The 15940-nt window shown below is 35.2% G+C and overlaps 1 protein-coding gene across 1 annotated transcript in view; it reads left to right on the forward strand.

Annotated features, from left to right (window-relative positions):
• Positions 1 to 15940, forward strand: part of NSF (N-ethylmaleimide sensitive factor, vesicle fusing ATPase) — a 161432-nt gene that overhangs the window by 100927 nt on the left and 44565 nt on the right. The window contains exons 10-14 of the mRNA XM_059907700.1: positions 2925 to 3090; positions 4173 to 4247; positions 4433 to 4620; positions 11388 to 11483; positions 14914 to 15070. Coding sequence (XP_059763683.1) covers positions 2925 to 3090; positions 4173 to 4247; positions 4433 to 4620; positions 11388 to 11483; positions 14914 to 15070 — 682 coding nt within the window. The remainder of the gene's footprint in view (positions 1 to 2924; positions 3091 to 4172; positions 4248 to 4432; positions 4621 to 11387; positions 11484 to 14913; positions 15071 to 15940) is intronic.

Raw genomic sequence — 15940 nt, forward strand, 5'->3', positions numbered from 1 at the left:
TATGATTGTCTACTTAGAAAATTCAAAAGAATCAACTAAAAAAACTTAGATGTTAGAAGTAGCCAGATATAAAATAAATATACAAAAATTAATATTTCTTCATATATACTGTTTTTGAAATACAATGTAAGAATCCCATGCACAACTGCAACCAAAAAAACATAAATAGTTAGGAATGTTATGAATGAATTAATATGGCAAAAAGTATAAAACTTTATTGGGAGATGTAAAAGACTTGAATAATTGGAGAGACATATTCTTAAGAACTGAATATGCTATAAAGATATTAGTACTTCCTAAACTAATTTAGAGATTGAATCTTAATTCCAATCAAAGCTTGGCTTTTTTGTTTATTTTTTACTTTTTTTGTTTGTTTTTCATTGGAGAAAGTTGTTTTTACTCTAGTAGAATGATTCTAATAATCATCAGGAAGTAAACATGGTTGAAAGTAGCCAAGACAGTTATAAAAAAGAAGAAGAATGTGTGGAGGGTAAGAGCTTGCCCAAACTACTGCTATAGTCCATAGTATAGGCTGGAAATAATCTAGCATATATAAAAATATAAAGCCTGATAGAAATGGCATCTCAATCAATGAAGAAAAGGTTATTTAGTCAACAATACTGGATCAGTTAGTTAACTCTTTGAAGAATTACTTGGATTCTTACTTCACTTGTACCATATACAAAAATAAAATTCCAGATAGACTAAAGAATTATATGTAAAGTAAAAATTTACAAGAGAAGAAAATGTAGGTGACTACCAGTGTCTGTAATGGGAGAGGATTTTAAGGATAAAAGTAATGGAAAACATCATAAAAACAAAAATTGATAATGTTGGCTGTTTAAATAGTGAAAATACATTTTTTAAAACCCTTCCATTTATCAAAAATATACCGTGAGTAAAATTAAAAGACAAATAGCAAACTGGGATAAAACATTTATAATAAATATAATAATACCCTTAATATATAAATAATTTTTATAAATCAATAAAAATTATTAAATCCCAACAGAAAAATGTACAGAGACATGAACAAATAATAAGAGAAAAATTATCAATGGTAAAAAAAATGATCTTAAAAAGTGCTAGCCTCGTCAATAATTAGACTAATGCCAATTAAAAATGATTGAAAAATACCATTATTCATCCATCAAGTTGGTAACTACTTTTAAAAATTTCTAGTATTCATTACTTTCGAGGATATACCAAGATAGGCACTGTCATATATGGTGGTAGGATTGTTACAAAATGATAAAGCCTTTCTAGAAAAATATTTGAAAGCCTATTTCAAGAGCATTAAAATACTCAAAACACCTTTTAACATAACAATTTGCCTTCATGAAGTAATCATACATATTGTCAAAGATTTAAGTATAAAAATGTTCATTGCAACAACTTCTTGATACTAAAAACTTAGAAATTATTAAATATGTGACAGTAAAGAATTAATGTGGAGTAGGGGAATTAAATTGTGAAACCAGTCATATGATCAAATATTATGGAGCCATTAAAAATCATAATGTATAGCTGTATTTATAGACATGGGAAAGGGCTTAAGATAATATCTGGGCTGAAAAAAAGAGATACAAACTTTTTATGTAGTACCAAATTAATAATATCAGTTATTTCTAGCTAGTTCAATTTTGGATGATTGAGATTTCTTTACATCTTTTGGTATTTTTTCCAAGTTTTCTGTAGTGATCATGTATTTTGCAATTAGAACCCAAAATAACAATTTTAAATTGTTTTCAAAAAACAGTTAATGTTCAAGAGAATGCAAGATGCAGTGAGTTTCCAATTTTTAATTAAAATAAAATTAAAACAGAAATAAATCTGCATTAACAGCATTTATCTTTAAGCAATATAATATAGTTTATTTTTAACTTATTTCTATTTGTTTTATAACTTTTGCTCAGTTAACATCTAATACTTTCATAATAAAAATTTTAAGTCTATTTAAAAAAAAAATGATATCCTTTCCAGAGTTTTAGTGAATACCAACCATATCTAATCTTGAATCTCATTATGCCCATCATTTATACCATCTGTATGTTGTCATATTTAGGTTATGTTCATTTTCACCTGTTTTGTTTTGCTAATCCCTAATGTTTTTTGTTTAAAAAAAAAAAATCTCTGCAATGCACTTCCCCCTTTGGTTCCTAACAAGAGACTTAATTACTTAAATATAAATTGCTAGAAGGTCCATGTTAACTTAACCTAGTGAATTATGGGCATTTAAAAGTATTTGCATCTATTAAAAGTTCAAAATATATAAACTGATTTCTTTTAATGATAACTCTATATCTGACAAAGTAAAACAGAAATCACTGTGTAGAAGAAACAGCATCTGCTTGACCATGTTCTTTTTATAAACTTTGTTCTCACTTTACTGTTCAGAAGAAGCAATCTGTTTTCATATGATATAACTGAATATGAATCAAGTTCAGTATCTTCTCCCATTTGCCCAATTCCCAGTCCACCTCTGTGTGGAGTTACTCTTCAGCTATATAGTATTAAAAATATTAAACTTACTGCTTTGGGGGCTATCCTCTCACCAAAACTAAGGGAAAATGGGAGGGAGATGCCATTCATTGACTTAAGAAATGCTTGACAGTTCTTCTTTCAAAGAGTGAGATAAGAAATGTGTGTGAATGAATAGTTAGTTATGATGGACTATTCACTTTCATCAGTATATATAATGTGTGTTTTCATTTTACGTCTATTAAATATGAGGTTCTGGGGAATGCCTTTTCACTTTGCAGAATTCTGAGACTGCAGTTCCAACACCTTTGAGAGGGCAGCAATCATGATTATACTGGCTACATTTATTAGTCAAAAGGCGAGAAAGCTTTGTTTTGCTTTTTTGATTAGTTTGTTTAATAATATATTCAAATTATGACCTTTAATGTAATTTCTTTTACTAGCTTGGTGCTAACAGTGGTTTGCACATCATCATCTTTGATGAAATTGATGCCATCTGCAAACAGAGAGGGAGCATGGCTGGTAGCACAGGAGTTCATGACACTGTCGTCAACCAGTTGCTGTCCAAAATTGATGGGGTAGAGCAACTAAACAACATCTTAGTCATTGGTATGTTCGCTTGGTTTAAAAAAAAAAGGACTATGATTTCAAAAACATTAGATACATAGGTTCTGAATTCAGATTTGTGTAGCTTGTAATTATACTATTTTGCCAATGTTTCCAAATTAGAATCAAGTGATATTGAAGAATTTTACTATTTTAATGTCTAGCCTTAATAGGACAAATGAAAAATGGGTTTTAGTGACTCATGGCTTTATTTTTTTTTTAATAAAAATCCTCACTTTTTTTTTTTAATTTATTTTTTATTATTTTTGGCTACGTCAGGTCTTAGTTGTGGCATGTGGGATCTTTCGTTGCGGCACGCGGGCTCTTCATTGCGGCACATGGGCTTCTCTCTAGTTGTGGCATGTGGGCTCTTAGTTCCCCGACCAGAGATCGAACCCACGTCCCCTGCATTGGAAGGCAGATTCTTAACCACTGGACCACCAGAGAAGTCCCAACTCATGGCTTTAAACTTATAGTTAACAAGTGAAAAAGGCTGCACAATGTAATGCAGTGGTTTTCAAACTGGGTCCTGTAGGCCTCCAGGAGTCCTCAGAGGTACTTCAGGGTCTGTGTGGCCAGGGTTTGAGCTTCAGATCATGCATCCCTATTATAACTTATCTTTTTAACTGCTTTATGTACTCAAGTTCTTCTTAAGATGACTTTGAAAACAAAACAAAACAAAAAAATTCTGCCGTTTATGAAGGTTGAAAACCATTGGCCTACAAAAAAGAGAAGGGATGTTGGGGTCAGACAGATCATGTTCACATTGCCCCTCTCTCATTTTGACAGTTTACTTACCCTCTCTGAACCTAAAATTTTCTTTTTAAATATTTGAAGCTTTCATTACATTTATATTCCACTGGCCTGTACAGTAGTGAAATACTAAAGCAAAGTCCCCAGGTATTTTCATTAGGTCGAGAACAAATGATATTTTTGAAAATGACTGCTTTTCTATTTGACTTCTATAAAATGTCCTCTTAGCTTGTCAGGGAAATTGCTATTCTTACACATACTGAAGGGACATTTTATCTTATTTTTGAATTCTGGTAATTTGTGTGTTGTTTTGTTTTAACAACTGTGCTCAGGAATGACCAACAGACCAGATCTCATAGACGAGGCTCTCCTTCGACCTGGAAGACTGGAAGTTAAAATGGAGATAGGTAAATAGATCTGTCACTGATTGGGGGAGGGGAGTGTAATTAGAGTTCATTAGCAGGAGCAAAGTCATATAACTTAATATTTGTTAGAAAAGTTGTGTATCAGAAGCAGGTATTTACACGCTTGAGTACCTATAAGAAAAACATTAAGATTATAATAATCTCTATTTTATTTTCGATTTTATCAGGCTTACCAGATGAGAAAGGCCGACTCCAGATCCTTCACATCCACACAGCAAGGATGAGAGGGCATAAGTTGCTCTCTGCTGATGTAGACATAAAAGAACTGGCCGTAGAGACCAAGAACTTCAGCGGTGCTGAGCTCGAGGGTCTGGTGCGAGCAGCGCAGTCCACTGCTATGAACAGGCACATAAAGGTCAGTAAAATCAACTGCCATATTAGGAGTCTGCAGCCCTGTAAATACCATGCCAGTATTCTCTCTTTTTCCTTTCAGGCATACTAAGGACTAGGGTAATACTGACTTCTGATGGAGAATAGACATGGTAAAAGGTATAGGAATTAATTGTCAACTGCTAAATCTTCCGAGTAGTTGGAAAAAAGATAATGGTAGCATCTGCCCCATGGTAACCACTGACCCATTTACCTTAGGTTGCCACCATTTGATACAGACACGTGAAGATGAAGATTTTGAAGAATTTTTTAAAAATTTGTGCCGTGTTGACTTGTAACATGACATAGGAAGTTGGATTTTCTACATGCTAGAATTACGGGGGCTGCTTCATTAAGTAAATATATTGAATACCTGCTATTTTCAAGGTATTAAGCGGGAGACACAAAGATAATAAAGCACGACCTTTTCCCACAAGGAGTAGAGAGTCAGGGAAATGGATATGTTTGCAAATTAATACAATAATGTTATTGATACTTTGGTAGAACTACATACAAAGGATACTTTCATTTTGGTAAATAAAATTTGATAAGGTGCATTTGATCCTTTACCATCGCTTCTCTTCAGGTTTTACTTATCACCTGTAGTTAGGTGACTCCCAGATTTATGTCTCATCTCTTGAAAGTGTCTTTCTCCCACTTTCAGATTTATACCAAATACCTCTACCTGGATGTGTTATCAGTTCTCAAATTTAATATTCCAAAACCAAATTCACTTTTTTGGGTTTTTTTTTTTTTTTTTTTTTTAACTGCTTTCCTTCCTGCTCCTACTTCCCTGTTTATCCCAATTTCCCAAGCTTAAAACTCCAAGATTATCTTTGATTTCTACCACTCTACTGTGTCCTACATCAAGTTATTTGCCAAATTTTGTCAGTTCTATCTTGGCAGTATCTTTCAGTTCTCATTGCCACCACCTGTCTTCTGTTTGATTAACCTTCCTGTTTCACACCATTCTATTCTTCAGAAACTTTCAGTGACTCACCATGATCTACAGAACAAAGTACAGAAGTCTTCGTCTGGTCTTTAAGGTCCTCTTAGATCTGACCCTAAATTGGCCTTTCCTGATGTGTTCCCAGTTATCCTCCATACACTTTAGCCAAACTAAAATATTGAATATTTACCAGTCATCAGATATTAATGTATTTTTCTACTTCTCTGCTGTTGCCTCTTTTTTTTTTTTTTTTTTTTTATTCACTGAGAACCTTTACCCTCTATGTTTACTTATCTTTTCAATACCTGGCTCATGTACCACCACTTTCTTCAAACTTTTTCTGATTCTCCCTTTCAAGAATGGTGTGTTCTATTCCTTCTTGGACTAGTAATGTATTGGAAATTCCCTGGCGGTCCAGTAGTTACGACTTGGCGGTTTCACTGCGGTGGCCCAGGTTCAATCCCTGGTGGGGAAACTAAGATCCCGCAAGCCACACAGTGCGGCCAAAAAAAAAAAAATAGTAATGCATCATTTACAATACCTTCTGTTGACTTTCGATCAGTGGGTTTATCTAGCCTAGTGTGTGCCGGGCACTGTACTAGGGGTTAATGCTCCAGTTGCCTACCCTTGAGCAGCTCACAGTCTAATCCTTCACATGCAGTAATAGAAAGTACATACGGGGTAAGGAAGTGAAAAGGTGTCAGGTGTGGTCAGCTTGTCGGGTGAGAGGAGCCTTCACAGAGGAATTTCTGGGTGGATATGTTTCCTGATGGAGTCAGGCATTTTAGGTAGAAAGAACAAATATGCAAAGGAACAGAGACATACAAACAGCATGTTGTGTTAGAGTAATTCAGTATTGCTGCAGCATAAAAGGTAGGGAAGGGGAGGTAGAGAGAGACGTGGGGGATACGTCAGGAGGCTAAAGCAGGGGATGGAGCACAAAGAGCCTTTTATATGGTGCTAAGAAGTATGGACTTCTTTTCTGTGAGTAGTGCTAAGCCATTGAAGAGTTTTAAGAATAGCAGTGACGTAGTGTTAAAACATAAGCTCACTCTGGCAGCTGTATCAAGTGGAGTATTTAGGGGAGTGAAGTTGGTGATGTAAGACAAGAGAGGGGAACTTGTATAACAATTCACGCAGGAAATAGTAAAAGCCTGAACAGTCAGGTCGAGTATGTTTTATTCGGGTATACCCTGGCAATGGTTTTAAACCAAGGGTCGGTAAATTGTGGCCCATGGGCCGTATCCAGCCAACCACCAGTTTTTATAAATAAAGTTTTTTTGGAACACAGCCACCCCTGTTCATTTATATATTGTCTGTGGCTGCTTTCATGCTACAATGGCAGAGTTGAGTATTTGCAAAAGAGACTGCATGGCCCACAAAGCCTAAAATATTTACTATCTGGCCCTTTATGGAAAAAGTTTGTCAACCCCTGTTGTAGACTTTAAGTCCATATCTTATTCATTTCTGAATCTCCCACAGTATTTCATATAGGTCTTAATACTGAGAATATGGTAGCTGTTTAGTAAATATTTTTTAAACTAGTAAATATGTATTCTGAATCAAACTCTATCTATAAGCCATAATTCCCCTACATAATGGAACTGACTTTGTTCTAGCTCAAGAATGCCATAATGGAAGAGGCCACTTTAGACAAGATGGTAAACCTCTTTTAAATACTGGAGACCCAGTGGGGAGGAGAATACTAGTACTACTGCATTAAAACAAAACAAAAAAAAATTGAGAATGCCAAAGGACTGGATAGTGTGGGAAATATATTATTGGGTCCTTTATAGAATGGATCCATTCATTTCATTCATCCATTCTTTCTCCTTGCCATAAGAAATGTTTTAGAAAAAGTGATGGTGACTTCAAGAAAAATTGTATAAATGATGTGAAAATTGCTCCCCACCATACCGATCTTTCACTTCAGACCACACCAGTGCTTCTTGGTACTATAATCCACAATAGCTAGTTTATTAGGTATCAGATTTTTCATATGCATTAGCCACTGAATTTTTATCTTATTTAGTCATTTGTCATTTTTATCACAATAATCTTATCCCAAGTGTCTTCTAAGCCATTGTCAAGAAACATGCTTTCTTTAAGCATGTATTGGATTTATTTACACACGGGGCAATGAGAAACGGTGGAAAAATCACAAGTTTTGTAGTCAGAAGGTGTGGTTATGTGTTACAGTTCTTCCCACTTTTTTTGTTTCTGATTTGTCAAGGGGAAATAACTACCTATTTCATCAAGTTTTTGTGAAAATGAAATCAAATACTGTTTGTGGAAGTGCCTTACAAACTATATAAATGTTTACTTCCATTTTTGTTATTATTGGCTGATTTGAGAGGATACTGTATACATCCTTTTCAATAGCTGAGTTTCTGATTTTTGTTGACTATTTGCAGTTATAATATTTCTGATTTAAAGCTAAAATGTTCACCACCACTGTACAGAATATGTTATCCTTTCAGATTTGCAAGTAAGAAGTAGTGCAAATAGTGGACATTATTTCCCTCACTTTTTCCATGTGGTTGAATTATCTTTAATTTAAACTTCAGATGATGCATATAGGCTTGTGATCAACACCTTTTGTACCAAACAGCTTTTGGTTTTTTTGGGTATCTGTGGAATATCTAATGCAAGGGACTTCACAGGTACTTCAGGGAAGGGAGAGATATCTAAGACACTAACCTCACTACCAAAAAAGAAATAGTACTAACATTTACTTTCTTTTCTGCATTTAAAAAAATCTGCACTGTCCAGGTCTTCAAACATTGTTTTCCCAACAAGACTCTTCCTCAGTTGAACAAAAGGCACACAGTTTTAGTATTCTCATTTCTGTACATATTTATAGCTTTATTAGTAGTGATTGATGAGTAAGTATTTAATTTGAAACTTATGACTTACAGTTGGTGTAGGACTTATACACAACATTCATCTGTTTATTATGATGTTCTTTCTTTGTATTATAAAAAGCCATTGTTGGGAATTCCCTGGCAGTCCAGTGGTTAGGACTCGGTGCTCTCACTGCCAGGACCTGGGTTCAATCCCTGGTTGGGGAACTAAGATCCCGCAAGCTGACTGGCGTGGCCAAAAAAAAAGCCATTATTAGTGTTATTTTGCTTCCTTTTCAAAAGAATTAGGTTTAAACAAAGTCAGGTGGAATAAACTAAATAAGTCTTCCCTGTTAAACTGTTCTTTCAGGTTTTTTTGAAGCAAGTGGAAAATCCAGTCATGAACACCTGATGTGCATGTCATTTGTGCTTGAACCCATGTTTGTGGTCAACTAAAATTCATGTGACATTTGGTTGTTTTTAGCTTGCAAGGAATTTCTGCTTCAGGTAGAGAAGATAACACAAATTTCTTCTGCTCTAATCTGTTGTAAGGAAATGAATTGAGGACACACACACAAACACACACACACACACACACTTTACAACTGAATCAAAGCTGATTTATGTTTGCAGAATTTCAATAAAATTCTTTTTTATTTTCTGTAGAATTTTGAATGATTAAGGTCATTCTACCCTTAATTTAAGAGGAATGATAAGAACTTTGAAAGGTCAGATTTAAAAGGTTATGAAATTTAAGTGTGACCACTGGATATTTGCTAGTGTTGAAATACAAGTTTATTAGTTTCTGCAGGTATAAGCTGAAAGATGTTGCCTCTTCCATATTGATTAGCTGTTACAAATAAAATGCAGAAAAAAATCACACTAATTCAGACGAATAAGAAAAGGTTTTCTGAATGAGTAAAAATTCAGAATTGTAGATTTTTTTAAATAACATTTTGCGATTTTGACAAAATAGTAAAAGTTAGCCAAGAGAAGTCCTTAGAAAACTTACTTTAATGAATAGGTATGAAAGGTTTATCATTGTAATATTGATTACTTACAATTAGGTGACTTCTGAAATTCCTGGAGTGTCTAAAAACAACTTGTTCTAAAATAGCTGTCCCCCAGCCATCTTAATTCACTTTAATTCATTGGGTGAGTCCTTTCTTAGTAGTAAAAATACAAGGTTCACACCAGCTCCAGTCCTGAAATCTGTCATATTTTTCAGCAAATGCTGAAAGATAGACAAGATTTTCCCTTCATATTGCTATATGTTTCTGTCATTTGAATTCAGTTTCACTCTAAAAGGAAATCATAATAGTATTTCATAACACTGTTATGAAAATGCTTGCCTGTGCCTCCCTATGTACATACGAGAATCATTTTCTAGGATAGATAGATAGCCAGATGGATTTTTGAAGACATGGTTACATTGTCTTCTAGTTTCTAGTGTTTATTCTGGTTCCTTTTACAGGTGACCTGTTTTTGTCTCTCAAAAAGGTTCTAGAAATTTCTCTTCACCTTTGGTGTTCTGATAGTTTACAACACTGTGTCTAGACAGAGGTGGGTTTCTTTTCATTTACCCTGATCACTCATTGAAACCTTTAAACTGCAAAGATACACCTTTCTTCAGCCGGAGAAATTTTTTTTCTTCTGTCTTTTATTGTTTTTTCTCTATCATTCTTTCTCTTCTGTCCTTCTGAGACTCCTCTTAGATCAGTGTTAAAACTTCCAGATACATGTTCCATGCTTTTTAACCTTTCTCTCTCACTTTCTGTCATTTCATGGGATTTGGGGCAGGAAGGGAGACAAATAAAAGTGTTCTGTTTGCCATCTTGATCTAGTTTTCTGACAGAGTTCTTTTTGTCCCATAAGGCTGAGTTTTACAAAATGTTTGTCATTTTATTTGTCTCAGCAGTCCATTCCTAAAGGAACATGACTCATATTTTATAATAACCTTTGGAAGGTTGATACTGCTTAACATACTTTGGTTTTATAGTCAGATTTTTTTGAAGATATGTTTTTTTAAAGCCCGTAGTACCATTTTAAAAATTAGACTCACTTGCCTTGTGCTATTGAGAGTGAGCCCAGTCACATTAAAAAGTGTGTTGGTATCTCAGTCACTCATCAGGTCCAGGCAGCTCCAAGTGCTGATAAAGGCATTGATGCTTCTTCAGATGTCTGTTCTAAGTGGTAGCTCCAGGTGCAGTAAGCAGAATATTTGGAGCTGGCACATAGATTCTCAAGTACAGAGTATGAGTAAAAATCAAAGTTGTAGGTCCTTGGTCTCCTTGAATAAGGGTTCACAAACCTGGTTGAGCATCAGAACCACCTGTGCGCTTTATAAAAATGTAAATGCCTGGACCCTCTGCTGGACCTGTTAAATCAAAATCCTGCAGGGTGGGGCTGGGCGTCTATATAAGTATGTAGGGGTGTGTGTGTGTGTATATCTTTAAAGACTCTAGGTGTTATTCTGATAGGCAGCCGAGGATGAAAACCACTGTTCCTAGAGACCCTCTCTATATAGTTTCTCCTCCTCGTGCCTCATTTTGAAAACAAAAACAAAAACAAAAAACTGCTATCCAGTGTTCTTTGGTAAAGATATGTGATAATTTACTTGACTGGTACCCTCTTCATGGACATTCAATTTGCTTCCAGTCTTCGGCTATTACAAATTACTCTAGTAGATATCCTGGTACATATAACTTTGTGCACATTTGTGAGTATATTTATGGGATAAACTCCACCTAGAAGTGGAGTTGTTCAGGCAAAAGGCATAATATATGTATATGTAGGTATGTATGTGTGTGTGTGTGTGTGTGTGTGTGTGTTTGTGAATTTGAGAGAGATTTTTTTTGTCTGTGGAAATATGCCTTTTATATCCTCAGGTGTTGTATTCTTAGGCTGAAAATATTCTTAAATCTTGGAAGTCCTTAACGTTTTGTTTTCATTTCTAATTAGGCCAGTACTAAAGTGGAAGTGGACATGGAGAAAGCAGAGAGCCTGCAGGTGACAAGAGGAGACTTCCTTGCTTCTTTGGAGAATGATATCAAACCAGTGAGTATGAATACTGAGTGATGTATAAGCCAAAAAAAATAATAATAATTCAGGGGAAAAATAAGTGCCATTTTACCTAGTATTTTGGAAGGTTATATCACATGTAGTTTTAAAAAAATCAAAATCTCAGTACTGGAACTGTCCAATATAAGAAACATCTGTTCAGTAACTCTGATGGCTGGGTAATTAACCAAGACTTACTGAAATATTTCTCATGATAGGGAGCTCACGATCTTGTAAGGCAGACCATTCAATTTTGAGACTTTCTAATTATTAGTTCTTAAATTGTTTTGAACTAGAAATAGTTTTCTCATTGGTTCTTATATAATCTGAAGCTACGGAAACCTAAATTCATCCTAATTCATCCATCCTTCGTATGTTAGTTATTATGTTTAAAATGAATTCTCATCTCCTTTCTCTCTCCCTTTCCCCACCCTCCTCCAAGGCATCCCTTTTTCTTGCTCAATACCTCCAGTTCCTCTAACTGCTATAGTTTCTAAAACTTTTAACCATTTTCAGTGCCCTTTTTTAAAAAGATGTCAATTTTCTTAAAATATACTCAAAACTCAATAGTCATAGTAGGAATTTTAGAATATATTATAAGGTCATTAACCCATTTTCCTATAAAACAACCACTCATGTTTTAGTAACCATTATTAGGAGTCCTATATTAATATAAAAACAAATTGTAGAACCTTAAAAAGGTGTGTATGTTGTTTTTCTTTCTTCAATGGACGTTGGGTGCACAGAATTGGATTAACCTTAATCTTTAATTCATGACATACTGTCATTAGTCTACAGTGTGTAAAATAAAATATGGTATGTATTAATTTTTTGAGACGTGCTATTTTATTACATATTTTATTATCAAGTCATCTATATGATTGTGCTATGCCTCATTTATTTTCATTGCTGAATAGCATTCCATTGTGTGACTAACACAATTTGTCTGTTTTCCTATCAATGGACAGTTGGAATGTTACCAGTTTTTTGTTATTACAAACAACTGCTGCTAAAGCATTCTTGAATGAGTTTCTCCTAGATATATGTTTAGGAATAAAATTGCTGGGTTGTTGGGTATGTGAATGTACAACTTCAAACTAAGACTTTCAAGCTGTTTTTTTCAGTGGTTGAACCAATAAACACTTCCCCCAATAATGTAAAAGAGATCCTGTTCTTTACATCCTCTACAACACTTGGTATTGTCAGACTTAATTTTTGCCATTCAGTTGGATGTAAAATGGGATCGCGTTTTGGTCTTGATTTTCATTTCACTGATTACCTGTGAAGTATTTCTCCATATGTTTATTGGCCATATGAGTATCTTCTGTGAGATACCATTCATGTCTTTTGCCTATTTTTCTGTTGTATTGTTTATTTTTATTTGATCTGTATAAGTTCTTTATATATCCTTGACAATAATTATTTGTTGCAAGTATCTTCTTTAAAGACAAAAATCAACTTGTTTTAGCCCTATCTGCTTTTTTTTTTTTAATTAATTAATTTATTTATTTATTTTTGGCCCCGTTGGGTCTTTGTTGCTGCGCGTGGGCTTTCTCTAGTTGTGGCGAGCGGGGGCTACTCTTCGTTGTGGTGTGTGGGCTTCTCATTGTGGTGACTTCTCTTGTTGCGGAGCACGGGCTCTAGGCACGCGGGCTTCAGTAGTTGTGGCTCGCGGTCTCAGTAGTTGTGGCTCGCTGGCTTCAGTAGTTGCGGTGCACAGGCTCTAGAGCGCGGGCTCAGTAGTTGTGGCGCACGGGCTTAGTTGCTCTGCGGCATGTGGGATCTTCCCAGACCAGGACTCAGACCCGTGTCCCCTGCATTGGGAGGCGGATTCTTAACCACTGTGCCACCAGGGAAGCCCCCTGTCTGCTTTTTTATGACTATTCTGACTTTTAAATATAAAATAATTACTTTCAAAAGTTACTCAGCAGTGGAAATGGTTTAATCTTTTGCTGTTATTATTCGTAATAGTTACCAAAAATATTAGAGCCCAGCCTAACTGATCTATCTTAAAATTTTTTCAAGACAGATAATTTGGCTACAAGGAAAGGGCCACTAAGATAACTTAGTTAAGTAAGCAGTAACTTTATTTATTCCAAGGGTCTGGGGGATAAAACAAAAACTGAAATGACAGGATAAGTAAGGATGACTCCTACATATTATATAGCTTGGGAGGGTCACTGTTTTCTGGTTCACGTATCTCAACGCTGTTAGACAAAAGCCAGCCAATCTACATATTTCCTACAACAGCCTTCCAACCAGTATTTATTAGGCTCTTCCTTTATAACTTTTCACACAGCCACTGCATTTACCATATTCAGACCAGGGAATGAGAACTTTACTTTGTACTCAGGAATCAAAGCACTAGTGTATGCAAGGACCAAAGAGTGATCTGAAAATGATTTGGTGGCAAAGTAATAGAGTGATGAGACCACTGTATACTGTTTATAGACAGTATTACAAAGGATGACGTTCTGTGGGGTGCAAGTTCTAAAGAACTGTTAAAGTTATTCCATACATTGGGGAATGAAAACTTGACTTGAGGGTTGTGATAATTTTTTTAAATTAGAAATTGTCAAGCTGTATGAGCTTTATATTACATTGGGTTATATTTTCCTACTCGTTTCTTCTCCTGTTAACCTTGTGGAAATGCTATTCAATTAAGTAAATAAGTACTAAAGTTTTTAACTACTTTTGGTAGCTGGTTTGATGGGAGTTACAATTTGAGATTAGAAGTTGAAAATGAAAAGGGATGTGATTTATGCTCCAATATATAGTACAAATGAAATGATTATATATAGCAATTGCTTTTCTTTCCTTTCCCTAACCCTTCAATCTTCATTACCTCTGCTCATTTCTAGCTCGTTCTAAATCTTACATTTACACACACACACTTACCTTTTGGTGCGATTTGACTTATATGCCCTACCACCAAACGTATGTGGACAAGACCTCCTCATTACCATTTCATATTTCCATTTTAATATCTGACACCTACAGTCAGTGTTCGGATAGTATCTTTGTGTGCTGAGCCAACTGTTTCTAATTTCTAAATCCATATTCTCTCTTTCTCTTTGCTCTTGACAGAAGGCCACAACCCATGTACTCCTTATAGAAACAAGCACGTTGGAACATACCCTTTCTCAGGGATTGCGAGGGCTTGAGCCCTCACAGAATCTGAGCCTAGAATATATTTTTTATTCCATTAAGTCACGTGAAACAGTTTTTGCCCCAATTGGGTAAAAAGTTAAATGAAAAATTGTAAGTTTTTTTTTCTTTTTTTTTTGCTTTTCAGGCTTTTTATATTAATATGGGATATTGCTATAGCCCTAGCATGTAGGAATTATTACTCATCCTTTATACCTTTAAATATTTAATTTTTAATACTGACGCTGAAAATGCTTTAAACTGTCCTTTTCCTTCATAGGCATTTGGCACAAACCAAGAGGATTATGCAAGTTACATTATGAATGGTATCATCAAATGGGGTGATCCAGTCACTCGAGTTCTAGAAGATGGGGAGCTGCTGGTCCAACAGACTAAAAACAGTGACCGCACACCATTGGTTAGCGTCCTTCTGGAAGGTGAGGAAAAATTAGGCGATGGCATCAAAAGCTGAAAAAAGAAAAAGAAGCACTTTTACAAAACCATTTAGCACATTCCAGAAAAATGAATTATTTTCAGTTCTAAACCTGTTCATGATCTGAAAATAGCAATCCATTCTGTGTTCCAATATTGTGCACGAATTTAAATCTTCTTGGGATAGAATGTTACTAATGAATGATAGCAACTAGTTTTCTTATAAGATTGTATCTAAATTTCTATGTTACTTGATAGAGTCTATGATACCACATAGTATTCAATTCAATTAAAAAAATATTCACTGAGTATTTACTATGTCTTAGGCATTGAACTGGTTGCTGGAGACACAAAGATATTCACAGAGTTGAGTCTGGTCATGAAAAAAGTCATGTAAACAAATACCTAACTACCATGTATGTGTGTAAGGGTATGTGAATGCAAGTCATTTTGCCCAGGGGTGGTCAAAGAAAGTGTTCAATTTAGCCTTTGAAGGATCAGTTAGGATTTTACCAAGTAGACAAAAAAGGAAGGACGTTCTACAGATTATTTTTTATAGTTATAATTAGTAGAACAACAGAAAAGTTCAGTGAGTCCACATGACAGGGGAATCCAGCCCCTGCCAAAGGGCTAGGGGTGGGGGCTTCCCGAGAGAAACACATTAAGCCAAGACCTAAAGGATGAGGAGAAGCTGGGCGAGCAGAGTAACTGCGGAAGATGTTCTAAACAGAGGGACCAGTGTGTGAAAAAGCCCTGGGATGGAAGGAGACTGAAACAGAAAGGGAGATTGGCTAAGACATGAGACTGAAGAAGTAAGACAGGAGCCAGTTCATGCAAAGCCTTTTAGACCATGTTAACGATTTAGACTCTATCCG

This window comes from Balaenoptera ricei, chromosome 20 (assembly GCF_028023285.1).
Source record: "Balaenoptera ricei isolate mBalRic1 chromosome 20, mBalRic1.hap2, whole genome shotgun sequence".
Taxonomy (NCBI): domain Eukaryota; kingdom Metazoa; phylum Chordata; class Mammalia; order Artiodactyla; family Balaenopteridae; genus Balaenoptera; species Balaenoptera ricei.